The 13826-nt window shown below is 33.7% G+C and overlaps 2 protein-coding genes across 2 annotated transcripts; one reads left to right on the forward strand and one right to left on the reverse strand.

The window, feature by feature from the left end:
* Positions 1–2276: 2276 nt before the first annotated feature.
* Positions 2277–6394, forward strand: LOC25498261 (RPM1-interacting protein 4). The gene is made up of 4 exons (XM_013593144.3): positions 2277–2485; positions 4658–5176; positions 5616–5804; positions 5889–6394. The coding sequence occupies exons 1-4, from the start codon at positions 2477–2479 to the stop codon at positions 5916–5918; spliced, it is 747 nt and encodes a 248-aa protein (XP_013448598.1). The 5' UTR covers positions 2277–2476; the 3' UTR covers positions 5919–6394.
* A 4043-nt stretch (positions 6395–10437) lies between these two features.
* Positions 10438–12685, reverse strand: LOC25498263 (cell division control protein 45 homolog). Its single transcript, XM_013593148.3, has one exon. It carries the CDS (start codon positions 12509–12511, stop codon positions 10703–10705), a length of 1809 nt encoding a protein of 602 aa, XP_013448602.1. The 5' UTR covers positions 12512–12685; the 3' UTR covers positions 10438–10702.
* Between the last annotated feature and the right edge of the window lie 1141 nt (positions 12686–13826).

The raw sequence follows: 13826 nt of genomic DNA on the forward strand, positions 1-13826 counted from the left end.
GGGCACGAATTAGTCTAAGACATCAGTAAGTGGTAATATTAAAATTGTGTTCAAAGAGAGATTCCTACCTAAACCTAGCAGCTAGCTACGAGCTAGGCACATTCTTAAAGAGGTATATTACGTTTGAATGTCACTTGCAATATTTTTATTTTTTTTTAATTCAATATAACTAGTTAAAGCATCTCTACATGAAATCCATCTTCAATTTTATTGCAAAGTCTTGTTTTCACAAGCTTCATGACTGAAAAAAAATTAGTAATCATGAGAGTAAACACAAAACAAATTACTCTACCGATCAAAACAAATTAGTGAAAGAGAATGTTTTTGGATATTGTTGAAATATGCGTCAAGCTCATAATGATATAATTGAATCTCAAGGGAACCTTCTCTTAAAACTTAAAACTGAGCTAAGAACTAACTATAGTAACTCCATATAGTTTGGTCACAAATGTCACTCTGCAGCCTTACTTTGCATTTTTGGATTTGGAAATTGGGTTATCTATTATTTTGAGAATTTAAACACTATATTTAAGTGCATTCAAAGAGAGGGGTGGCGAACATTACATATGCATGCAGGGGGTACTCCATTATCAAACATTCTATGTAGGTGTAAGTTGGTCTTGAATTTATCGAAATTATTCATTTGAGTTTATCAAAAGGCAAATTAATATGATAGCTCGCAATTTTTTTTTTTAAGCAAAAGAAAGGGTGCAGAGGGATCCCCAACTACAGCACCTTAAAATATATAGATAGAAAAAAAGTATAAAAGAGAGGGGGGATATAAACCAAAACCCTCGAGGATAAAAGAAAAGAAAAAAAAAAAAAAAGGAAAAAAAAATGCAAAACAGATAAACCAACCAGGAGCTAGTGGAGCAACATTAAACCATAATGCTAGCGAGGCGAACGACTGGAAGCCCCAACCTAAAACCCTTTGCTAGTATCAGAGTGCTGCTTTAATTTCTTTTTCTTTTTCTTTGGAACCACCAACTGAAATTGTTGATTTGAGTATGAATTAACAAAATCTTCATTTTGACCCATGTTAGCCCATGAATCACTCAGAAAATCCATAGTTTGTTGAGCCACAGTAGGAACCAGCCCTAAAACTTGCATGTCATGAATAACATTTTCACTAAAGTGTGACAAGTTAGAGTCTGTCGCCACTATGGCCCTACCTAGTTCTTCTTGAGCATTATCTATCGGTACCATATCCTTGTTTAACTCTACACGACAGAGATTTGCATCAGATGCTTCTTCACGAATGTTATCAATCTTGCTTTGATCTGATGGGGAATCTGGTAGAACAGTGTTGCCATCTAACTCCACAATGAGAATGAGATCAACATCATGATTTTTAGTGCAAGACTATCGATGTTTGTATCTAAAATTTCTGCATTTGCTACTAAAGAAGGCAAAGGGGAAGCAATAATTTTAGGGTTTTTCTCACCCTGATTAGTGAATTTTTTTTGTTATCACAACCTCTTGTGCTTTAGGTTTATCCTGCTTATTACTTGAAATCATTTTTCCATGCTTCAACTTGTTACATTGAGATATGTGATGACCTAAAGTCTGATAGTTATTACAAAATTTAGGATGTTTTTCATAGACAACACCAACATGAAATACAAACCCTTCCCTTATGATAGCTCGCAATTGTTTTTTTATATTCCAACTTATATTGTTCCTCTTATTTTTTTTTAAATGGAATAGTTTCTATCTACCAAAAATATTTTTATACGATGGTAAAATATCTCTTTCAACTTAACCGGCGGTTTAAAGTTTGGAGTCTTGGACAAAAAAATTTAAAGACACTTCAAATTGTCTTGTTTGAGTTTAAAATGTTCACATCTTAACCATTATATATACCAAATTGATTTTAGAGAAACAATTGACAAAATAATTGATTTTTTTTTTAATAACTATTGAATTACTTTTTTCTCAAGCATTGAATTTATTTTAACATTATCATCCAAATCAAACGAAAGCCAATTACATTCAATTTATCATAATAAACAAATCATTTTAAAATATATAGATGATAAACAAAATTCACTGAACTCAATTGATTAATAAATATTACAAATCATTTAAGAGAACTTCAATCAATTATACATTTAATAATTCTTTATTAAACTTTAGTTATCTTTATGTCAAACTCGGAACTATAAGCAGCGTTAACATAATAAAAAAAAAATCAAATTAATTTAAACATGTTTACGTAGCATTTTCAATTTTTGATAGAATAGTCAAACATTACCGGTGGCGCCGGTGATAGGTTGATAAACATAAACCTCTTTTCTATACTCAAAAGTTTCTTTCTTTCTTTTTTTGTTTCAATAATCACTTCTTATTGAGTCTTTGAAATTGTACGGAGGACTCTGAGTTGTCATCTTTAAAGCCTCTGATCCAACCAAAAATCTCTACTTTCTTCAACAATTCATCTCTACAATTTTTGGGTTGTGCTTATTTTCTCAATCAGATGACCACAGTGAGTTTTTTCTCTCTCTCTTTTCTCTCTCTTCTTTTGTCTTTGATCATTGTTTGGTCTTGTTTTTAACATGTTTTTTGTTTACTGTTATGTTGAAACAATTTTAGGAAAAGGGTAGGAAATTATTAGTTATAACTTATGTCTCTGTGTACTATTATGCTATTGGCACCGACACTTCATATTGAAAGTGTTTCTGATATCCGACACTGATATGAAACCTACACATGACTATATTAGTGATGTCTATGTGTTAGTGTTATGTATGAAACGTGTTGGTTTTTCGTAGAGCAATTCAATTAGAATTATGGCCCGTGTGATGATTTTCTTAGTTTATGATGGAAATTAACATAAAAAATCAGACCGGGGTGCTCGAAATTTAAGTTCGTCTTATGAATGGATTTGTTTTGTTTCCATGGATAGAAAAACAGGAATTTATAAATTTAATTTTTGGTTGAATTGAAACAGAAAAAACAAGCAGCTAGTGTTAAACTATAACATTGTTTGAGCTGTAATAGTGTTGGCACATGAAGAGATTTTGAATCATCTTTTGTGAAGTTCCGTCTACAACAACTACCTTAAGGTAGACAAAAAATGAAAACATAATTATAAGCTAGATGTTAATGTTGGATGGAATAGCATTGTTTCTGAACTGATGTTGTAACAGAGGAAACAAAAACTTTAACCCTGCACCTGCAGGATAGAGTTAAGAGACTTGGTGAAAAGTTATATTGAGGAAACAATATATGCGACACTATATACCAGCACTAGAATAATGGTGATCACATTATGTGATTACGAAATCACGATAACTTTGTTTCTTTGGCAGCTGGTTGTTTGCAGTTTGATATGTCATATGTGCATATCCCATCAACATGATTAATTGAATGAACCATCAACTTAGTCCCTAAACTATCACTCTCTCTTCACTTTAGTCCCTACCTATAAAAATATACTAAATAGTCCCCAAACTATGCAAAATTCATCAGTTTAGACCCTAAAGTATATGAATATCCATCAATTTGGCCCCAAAAATGTCAATACCAGGGACTAAGTTGATGAATTTCATATAGTTTAGGGACTATTTAGTATATTTTTTATAGTTTAGGGACTGAATTGGTGAGAGGTTGAAAGTTCAGGGACTAAATTGATGGTTTATTCTGATTAATTCCTAGCCTTTTCCTCAAGATTAATTTTTTATTTTTTTTTACTAAATTAACTAGCTTTACAATAGAGCATTTGGAATATTAAATTTTATATAACAGGACAATGGACTTGATAAATATTGTTATTTATTGAAATTTAAGCATATTAAAGAATTTTCAATAGTAATACTATTATTTGTTCTTGTACCAAAAAAAAAACTATTATTTGTATAGTATTTGTTCTCGGCTCTGGAGTAGTAATGAAGAACAGTCTGGATGTTGTTTAAATGTTAATGGACTGAATCTAATATAAATAGTGATATTCTCATATAAGAAACTAGTTCTCTGCGGTAAAATGTGACGAGCTTCTTTGCTCAATTCCAATAAGTTGTACCAAGAGACGTCTTAGAATACCATTGTAGTAAGTAGAAACAACATATAATTAAGGTTTATAAACTTCAAATTGCATGAACCTTTTCGTTATGTTGTCTGTTTCTGGACCAATATGGCTGCAATGGCTTAAGTTCACTTTAGCGTAAAAGATGATTATTTGATATAATTCATTCTAGAATAGTGTTAAAAAGGTATATGCATGAAAATAAAAATGTGTCTTTTAACCGTGTGTTTTTCCTTTCAGTATAATAATATGAAAGATGAATTTTTAGCTGACTCCACCATGTGGAATAAGGCTTGATGGTTGTTATTGAAAATTGATTAAAAACTATTCTTACATGCAGTCTTCATTTCATGTTTTCTGAATTCTAGAGGGAAATGGATGGCTTGAACAAGATATTGTATTATGTTTACTATTTGCAGTGTTAAATTTTGCTTTGGTGGTAAATTGGAATAATTTCTATATCAATCTCAGAATGGATATATGCGTAAATTAGTACCTTTCTCCGTTATTTACCTATTATTAACACTGATTTTGGTACAAAAAGGATAGCTGTTAGCATTTAAAACCTGTATTACAGTATTTTTATTGAAACTTGACTTGATAGGATCTCTTCAATTTGTGTTAATTTGGCAGCAACGTTCTCATGTTCCAAAGTTTGGCAATTGGGAAGGCGAAGATGACGTTCCTTATACAGTTTATTTCGACAAAGCTCGGAAAAGTCGACCTGGCTCCAAAATGATTAACCCAAACGATCCGGAGGAAAATCCAGATTTAGTTCTTCAAAATTCATCTTCTGATGACGTAATTCCTCCAAAACCAAGAGTTAGTTCAGAGAATCAATCAGAAAAAGGAACGGTGAGACTAACACATAACGATCTACAAAAGAACAAGGAGGAGGGCGATGTTAAGCATTCTGTTAACTCGCCGGCTCGTCCTGGAGGTCATGGAGTAGGTTCTGCTGATAGCCGCAGAAGACCTTCAAGACAAAGTACTGCTAGCTCAGAGTACAGTGTCGAACGTTCACCTCTTCATCGCCAGGCTAAAACCCCTGGCAGAGATAGTCCTTCTTGGGAAGGAAAGAGTACATATGACAGCAGTCATGGTACACCTGGAAGATCCCGATTGAGACCGGTTAACCGAGATGATGAAATTGTTAGTTTTCTTTTCTGTTATCCTGTTCTATCACGTACTCCCTCTGTTCTTTTATAACTGATTTTTTTTTTAAGTGTTGTTATTTACTTGTCGATTTCAAAGTTATATGCAACATTAACTACTATTTTGTCAATTATACCCTTATCTATTTATTGTAAAGAGAGAAATATGTGCAATAAGATAATAAACAGCCAAGGGTATAATTGTTTTTTTTTAATCAAAATCAATAAAAATTATTGATTTTCTTATTTTATGTAAAACAACCTTAAACGCTCTTAAAAAGGAACAGAGGTAGTTCATGAAATGTAAAAATCTTGAATATATATTGCATCAGTGATTGAAATTTTTATTTTTATGCGTTCGACTTTTGAATCTTTATGAAAGTTCCCTTCACAATTGATTTGAGTTTTTCTGTGTTTATATGACTCTGATTTGGCAGCCTGATAAAAGTGCTGCTGTTCCAAAGTTTGGTGAGTGGGATGAGAGTGATCCTGCATCTGCTGATGGCTATACTCACATTTTCAACAAAGTGCGTGAGGAGAAGCATGTTGCGGCTGGAAATACGCCAGGCACACCCAACGGGAGATCATATGTTATCCGAAACCAACCTGCGAATGACAAAGCTCAGGTATACTTACAACACCTGCTTATTAAGACGTGATAAATGCTTACCATATTGATGCTTCATCGCTTCTCGTTCTTGGTTTTCCAGGGTTGCTGCTTTTTCTGGGGTAGAAAATGATTATTGAAAGTGCGATTTATATTCAAGAAGAAAAGAAGATAAGAATAGTGTTGTGAACGGTCGTGCGGCGTGTACTACTCCTATAATTTTACTCCTTTATTACGAGGGGTGTATTTTTAAAGGGTAAAGTGCGGAATTACAACTGTCAACGGTTGATATTTTAGCAATTTGATAGTGTGTTATACACATATTCGTAATTCATTGCAGTTAACCCGCACTTCACTCTTCAAAGTGCACACCTCACTTTAGAGGATCTAAATTCTACTCGTTTATATATGTAAATATTTAAGGCTCTCTCTGTCCGAGGATAAACATCGCAGAAGTGCCGTTGTCTTGAATTTATATCCCACGTGTATCTTCCTTTAATTTGATCAGTAAGCACGCTTTCCATGCAAGATTGTGATCTTTTGTATAAGTAACTGCCACACTTTAAATTCAATTTTTCTGTATTTATCTGAGATCTATAATATTTGTTACATAATTCTTCTATGATGACTTATGATTTGTGATTCCAGTTCTAGTTTAGTTTAACACAAAATAATTCAATAACCAAACTGTATTGGAAGTAGATATTTTTGTTGGTCATTGAAGATCAAGTAGGTTCTTAGATGAGTTAATGTTTTAGGTTGTCAATTTGTTACCTTTATGTTCCCCTGCCATTTTTTTTTGAAACAACAATGTTAGTATGTTAATTGTTAACTTGTTGGTGTAAATCGATCCGTATTATGTTAAGAATTAACATAATAACATCCAGAAACATAGCAAAGTCATGTGAAAAATATTGCAGGGTACAAACTAGAAGAGTGCCACTGGAGTGGAATAAGTTTCAAAAGCACAAACTATATTAATTCATTTTATGGCTAATCTCAGTCACAACTTAATTGGAACAGGTTTTACTCTAATTTCCAATGGGTAGACCATTTTACAAACTCTTGATTTTGATCAATAAAGATCCACTTACAGAGGATACAGTGTTAATGACTTTATTAAGCTTAGTTGTGTGGTTGTCTTTGCTGATTATTGCTAAATCAGTCCCTCCCTCCAAATTATAAGATTTCTACATTTGTCACTAAAATTTCTTAGCAATTTATTTTAATATTATTTTTTTTTGACAAAAATGGTTCTCCATAACCAGCTTTTATTGACATCATTAAACCATATGGTCCAGCTTGTGAATTGAAGAAACAGCCCATCATTAATTGCAACTAATTATACACATACCATGAATTTGAAGATATTAGATACTAATAATAGCTAAGTGACAAAAACGAATCCTAATGGATAATCCAAGATATCAGATACTTTAAGATTACAAATGGAGATAAATTCAGATATACTTTAGGATTCAACAATATCGAACACTCAAAGATCATATACCACCAAACATCTAGCAAAGGGAACAAGTAAAAGGTCATTTTTACAGCTTCTGTATTATGCAGTCTTTGATTTGCAGAGACAGTGTATCCAATATGATTTCTCTGTAGTATGCTCAAATGCTGTTAGCATTTAGACCTTACCAATGCACAATAAGCTTACATTGTCAACATGACAATTTCAATAAGCTTAGACCAAATGGATTTTGGTTTGCATTTCATCCCAACATAATAGTATAGACCCAATATACTATTAACTTATATTATAAAGTATATAAAAATGTCAGCTTCAATGTCAACATGCACCATCAAGACTTTGGGAGAAGTCTATTATTAGAACAGTACTAGTTTGTACTTATGTTCTAGTACGTGTACAAAAGTATGTCATATTGTCAATCACCATATGTTGCACAAGTCACAAACAAGACATTTTATACAGCTAAGAAGTTCTTCATGATGCAAAACACAAGACAAACAAGGTCTAGCAATCAGCCAAAAGAACCACAGGGATGCACAACAAAAATCGACATTTCCCCTCCTTTTACAGTATGTTTGGATCCATGTTATGTGGGATTTTCTCACATTCCCATGTTAATTCAACATGGATTTATAAAAGTTGAAAATCAGAGTCGGTGCACCGTGCAGCGACACCGTGCATCTTTAATTTTATGAGCACTGGGTTAGTTGTGAATGCAGAAAACAAAAAATAGTTACATGGGACTATGACATACAAAAAAGGGATTCAACTGAATAACTGCACAAACCCCTATGTGGTTTAAATCCAAACAAGTTTAATTTGTTTGATAAATTCAGAAACTAATCTTGCTTCCAGAGATCAGCAAATGCACTTGTCAGATTAATGTAACGAAATGTCAGGAAATTCTTATCTCAAACAGGTACGAAACTATCCAATTTTGTTGAAAGGACGAGATCAGAACTTAAAACATAAACTAAAAGACGTAATTGGGCAAGATATGCATATGTAAATTCTGTTTTGAAGAAATAACTTCAGTGAGTAATGGAAATCTGCAAAGAAATAGCTGACAGTCACACTTCTGAAGCTCTACAAATTATATAAATAACAAGATCATACAAGAGAAAAAATATGATGGGTGTGATCTAGGAGAAGGCTGTGTAAAACTAGAGAGAAAAAAAGTAAGAAAATCATGGTTATCGAAAACTTGGTTGGTAAAGTTACTATCCAACAAAACAAAGAGAACACTGATAAACACAAGACCGGAAACAAACTACTCTCAGTCTGAAGATTTGAGTATTCTTGTAGAACAAGAAAAACACCTAGAAACAATTATCACATGATAATTGGACTTCAGACTGCATCTGAACTGAACCAACCTATCCATATGAACTTCCAATACTTTAAAAGCAAAAACAAATAATGTTAATATGTTTACATGAAAGTAACAAGTCAACAAATCAGAAGGCAAAGTGTTAATATGTTTACATGAAAGTATCAAGTCAACAAATCAGAAGGTAAATGGGGTAAAACAGTGTAAAAAGTACAATTTAAAACAAGAGTATAAATCATAAAAATCAATGACCCCAAGATCATAGACCAAACATCTAGCTACGCTGCTATGGAAATGGAAACTTCTATCAAAGCAAAAGGACAATTTTACAGTTTTGTCTTCTGTAGTATTATGGAGTCTTTCCAAACACATATAGCCAATATGATTTCTCTGTGGGACGCTGTTAGCATTTAGACCTTACCAATTCACAATAAGCTTAAATTGTCAGCATGACAATTTAAATAAGCTTAGACCAAAGGGATTTCTGTTTGCATTTCATCCAAACATAACATAATAGTATAGATCCAAAACACGGTAACTTATCTTGTAAAGAATATAAAAATGTCAAACATGCACCATCAAGACTTTGATCTATTATTGGAACAGAGCTACAGTGTGTATATAGTGTTGTAGTACGTGTACAAAAGCAATGTCAACATGTACCATCAAAACTTTGATCTATAACTAGAAAAGTACTAGTTTGTACTTATGTTGTAGTACATGTACAAGAGTATGTCAAATTCTCAATCACCATATATTTAACAAGATATTTTTTTTGATCAGAGGGGAAACTAAAGCAACAAATGTAGAAAACAACAAACGCATATCATGCCACAAGCATCGGCAATGACATTTATTTAACAAGACATTTTAAACAGCTAAGAAGTTCTTCATGATACAAAACACAAGACAAATATTTATGGTAAGCCTGTAACACAAGATCTAGCAATCAGCCAAAAGAACCGCAGGGACTGAATGTACCACTAAAATCGACAATTTTTTTACTTTTAAAGTATGTTCGGATTCATGTTTTGTGGGGTTTTCTCGCATCCCTATATTAATCCAACATGGATTTATAAAAGTTGGAAATCATGGTTAGTGTGTTGTGCAGTGACACCGTGGTTATTTAATTTTACAAACACGGACTTGAGTTGTGAATGCAAAAAACAAAAAGCAAAAAAGTTGGGACTAGCATCGAGACTTTTACCTCCACACAAAAAGGGGGATACAGCTGAGTAACTGCACAAACCCCTATTTTGGTTCAAATCCAAGCAAGTTTAGTTTGTCTGATGAGTTCCGAAACTAATCTTGCTTCCAGTGATCAGCAAATGCAGTTGCCAAAATAATACAAGGAAATGTCAGGAAAATTTTCATCTCAAACAGTACAAAACTATCCACTTTTGTTGAAAGGATGAGATCAGAACTTGAAACAAACTAAAAGACCTAATTTGGCAAGATGTTCATCTGTAAATTCTGTTTTGAATAAACAACTTCAGGAAGTGGAGATCTATAAGGAAATAGCTCACACTCACTTCTGAAACTCTAGAAATTATTAAAATAACATGATACAAGGGAAACAATGTGATCAGTGAGGCCGTGAGGGTGTATAAAACTCATGGTTATTGAAAACTTGGTTTGTAAAGTTACTATCCAACCAAACAAAGAAAACACTGATAAACACAAGACCTGAAACATACTACTCTCAGTCAGAAGATTTGAGTATTCTTGTAAAGCAAGAAAAACACCTAGAAACAATCATGACATGAAGATTGGACTTCAGACTGCATCAGAACTGAACCTATCCTTATGAACTTGCAATACTTCAAAATCAAACATGAATTAATTCTATAACAATAGGTCATCTTTAACATTACATTCTAGCACTGTTAATTTGATATGTGAACTTCATCCAGGAAGTATTCACCATTTCAACATCAATTTGAAATTGTAGTGTTAATATGTTTACATGAAAGTAACTACTCAACAAATCATAAGGTGACTGAGGTAAAAACAGTGTAAAAGGTACAATTTAAATCGAGGATGCTATAAATCATAATACAACAAATTAAGATAAATGAAATGAGTCATCAAGCTCAGTACAGCATCAAAGTTTCTCAGTCAACTTAACCATGAAAGAATTAACTGCTTTAGATTCTAACACTATCCAAGAAGACTCAAACAACTCATGGAAAAACTCACTGTCAGAGTCCTCAGCTGCACTTCTAAACGCAACCCCGAACGCATTTCCTTGAGCAGCAGCCAAACGAGGCCTCCCACAAACCCCAACAACAAGAACTTTATTTGGTTCCTGAGACATACAAGCACAGATCAAAGGCTTCATCCTCGCACCCTTTTCTCTCAAAGCATCCATTAGAAAATAACAAAACTTTGTCAAAGCTTGAGGATACCCCAACAGTTTAGAATCCGCAGATTCGTCAAGCTTCAACCATCTAAACTTCCTTCCACTTCGAATATACCCGTTTTTCATAATCGCAAGACTTCCCTGCCTCAAAATTGCCCTCTGAACCTTAATAGCCTTTTGCATCCCATCTTTGAGTTTATCAACATTGTTCAATGAAAGTGCATCAAACGCCACATTAAACTGCATCGAAGCACACGACCCATCTGAATTCACAAACGATTCCAAAAGCGCAGTCACGCCATAAACAACATCAGCAGCCGAAACCCTAGAACTATAACCATGAATCCTCAAAAACCCACGATAATAAAAATCAGTAAGTCCATATTCCGGCAAAAACTTCTCAAACTCTTTCTTCATCTTACGTTTCACCTCAACATTCATATACTGAAATTTCTGCTGACAATCCGACAACGCAAACCCCATCCTAGCCAACAACAGTTTCAACTTCTTCATCCCATTATCACTCCACGTCTTCAACTTAGTCGCAATATACGAACTACACAACATCGAATCAAACAAATTCCACTCCTGCAACAGCATCAGCTTCGGCTCATCCTCATAAGCAATCCTGGACGAATTGGGTGCCCTAATCTTCGTCCCATCTTTCAAAGTAACCGAATTCACCACATCCAAATTCCCAGAATCATTAATATACTGCTCCAACTCCATAACACCATCACTATACCTCTCATCACTCAACCTCTCGTGCACAAATTGATCGGTCAACGCCACACACGCTAACCAAAGCAATTCATCGGTATTCCTCCTCAGAAAATGAGCTAGCTCATACATCAAACACCCTGAAGGCTTCCCATGAAACGTCCCCAATCCATAATACTCTTTCTTCTTCTTCCTATACATTTTCACCGGATCTTGACGCTCTTCTTCTTCATCTCCATCTCCATCTTCGGAATTGGAATTTCTTTTTCTCTTTCTTGATTTTTTACCGGATTCAGATGAATCTGAATCCGAATCAGATTCGGAGTCAGAGTCATCAGACTCAGACTCCGAATCAATAGTGGTTGAAGCATTAGCAAGAGCAGTAAGAGGAAAATCAAAATCATAAGCGAGATCCGCTTGTTTTTCATCTTCTTGAGTAAAAAGAACAACAACAGAATCATTCTGGTCACTGAGATTATGAAGATGAATCGGACGGTGACTATCGATAACGAAGATAGTAGCATAAGGACCTAAGTTAAGTATTTTGCGAAGATCTTTATGAGAGCCCCAGTTGATTAAAACAATGGAGGTGTGGTTAATGTTTTGGGGGGTGGGTTTAGCATAATTATGAATTTCGCGGAAGGATGAAACGGGGTAAGATGCGTATTGAATTGAATCGGATTCGAGAATACGGAAAAGGGTTTTGAGTGCGCAGAGGGAATCGACGTCGGAGGTTGAGGGGAAAATGAGGACGGGGGATGTGGTGGAAGAAAGTTGGGCGGACTGACGGAGTTTTGTGTAAAATGAATCGACTCTGTGTTCACGAACCATAGTGTGATAATTGAGTGAAGAAAGAAGGGGTTGAGAATTGAATGAATGAAATTATTTTTATTAGGTTAAGGTTGTTTTTGTTGGGGAATTTGAATTTGAGTTTTGGGGTAATTTGAGAGTTATGAAGATGGGGGAATTTGAAAATTTGAGGAGGCGCGGCGTGAAAATTTGGCGGTATTGTTGTGATTTTTTTTGGATTTGGATTTGGATTTGAATGAAAGTGATTAATTCATGATGACTTTGACACGCGGTGAGGGAGGGGATATGGTGTGGAGGGATGTATCGTAAGGGAATGGGTGTGATCTTGGATTGACATGACTGTTGACTATTGACTGACTATGGATCGTGCTCTTCAAATTTTAACTCTCTAGATTTTAGTTAGCTGTTTTTCATTTTTCTTTGACAAAGAATTTTAGTCGTAGTTATTAAAAATAATAAAATTAAATCAAGCTCTTAAAATTGAACCCGTTTTTTTTGGTTCATCAAACATCGTAGAAGACAAAAAATTATTCAATATCTTAAAAGTTTGTAATGTGGTGTTATATCTTACATTGTTATGTTGAATACTTAGTTTTTTTTTTTTTTGTGGTGACTGAGGTTTGAACCCCAGACCTTGCATATTTTATGCATTGTCAAAATCAACTGAGTTAAACTCACGGGGGCATAATACTTACCTTTTAACCGATCAAATGGAGTCAAGATCCTCTCTATTTCTTTAATTTAAAGAGATAAAGACACAAAAAATTTGAAAATAATTAATAGTAATGAGACCAACTTAATGGAAGGTAGGGTTCACTATATATCTTTTTGTATCTATTTCTCACCAAATGACAATATCCATTTATGTTTAGCAAATGAAGAGGATTTAACTCAATAAAACACATTTAAAATAAAGCTTAAGTTCAATTTTGATATTGTATTGTTTTTAATGTGAATGAGGTATTATTGCGTGCAATTGCAGAAAATAATTCTTGAAGTCATATAAAATTGTAATGGATGGAAAAAAAAATAATGGATATAAAATTCTCATTCAAAATATTTAACATTTTCGTATTCATAGGGCCGGATGCAATTATGTCAAATCTTTTGAGGTTGTTTCATTCTTTGCTTAGACACACCATATTTTAAATTTTCAATAGCAAATCAATTATGATAGACTCATATTTTTTTATGCTACAATTTTTTTAAGCCTTTAGTTCTGAGAGGAAATGCGCTTTACTAATTTAGAGTTGGGAGGTAAGTAAAGTCAGATTAAAAATTATTTTATTCAAAAATCGAACTCAAATTTTTTCTGAACAATTCGTTATTTGATAAA

The sequence above is a fragment of the Medicago truncatula genome, chromosome 7 (genome assembly GCF_003473485.1).
Source record: "Medicago truncatula cultivar Jemalong A17 chromosome 7, MtrunA17r5.0-ANR, whole genome shotgun sequence".
In the NCBI taxonomy this organism is placed as follows: Eukaryota; Viridiplantae; Streptophyta; class Magnoliopsida; order Fabales; family Fabaceae; genus Medicago; species Medicago truncatula.

Excerpts from the sequence above, each read along its gene's own strand:
- LOC25498261 (XM_013593144.3), top strand. Across the intron at positions 5,177-5,615 it reads TTAACCGAGATGATGAAATT|CCTGATAAAAGTGCTGCTGT; the intron begins GTTAGTTTTCTT and ends CTGATTTGGCAG. Across the intron at positions 5,805-5,888 it reads CTGCGAATGACAAAGCTCAG|GGTTGCTGCTTTTTCTGGGG; the intron begins GTATACTTACAA and ends TTGGTTTTCCAG.
- LOC25498263 (XM_013593148.3), bottom strand. The coding sequence starts at position 12,511 with ATGGTTCGTGAACACAGAGTCGATTCATTTTACACAAAACTCCGTCAG.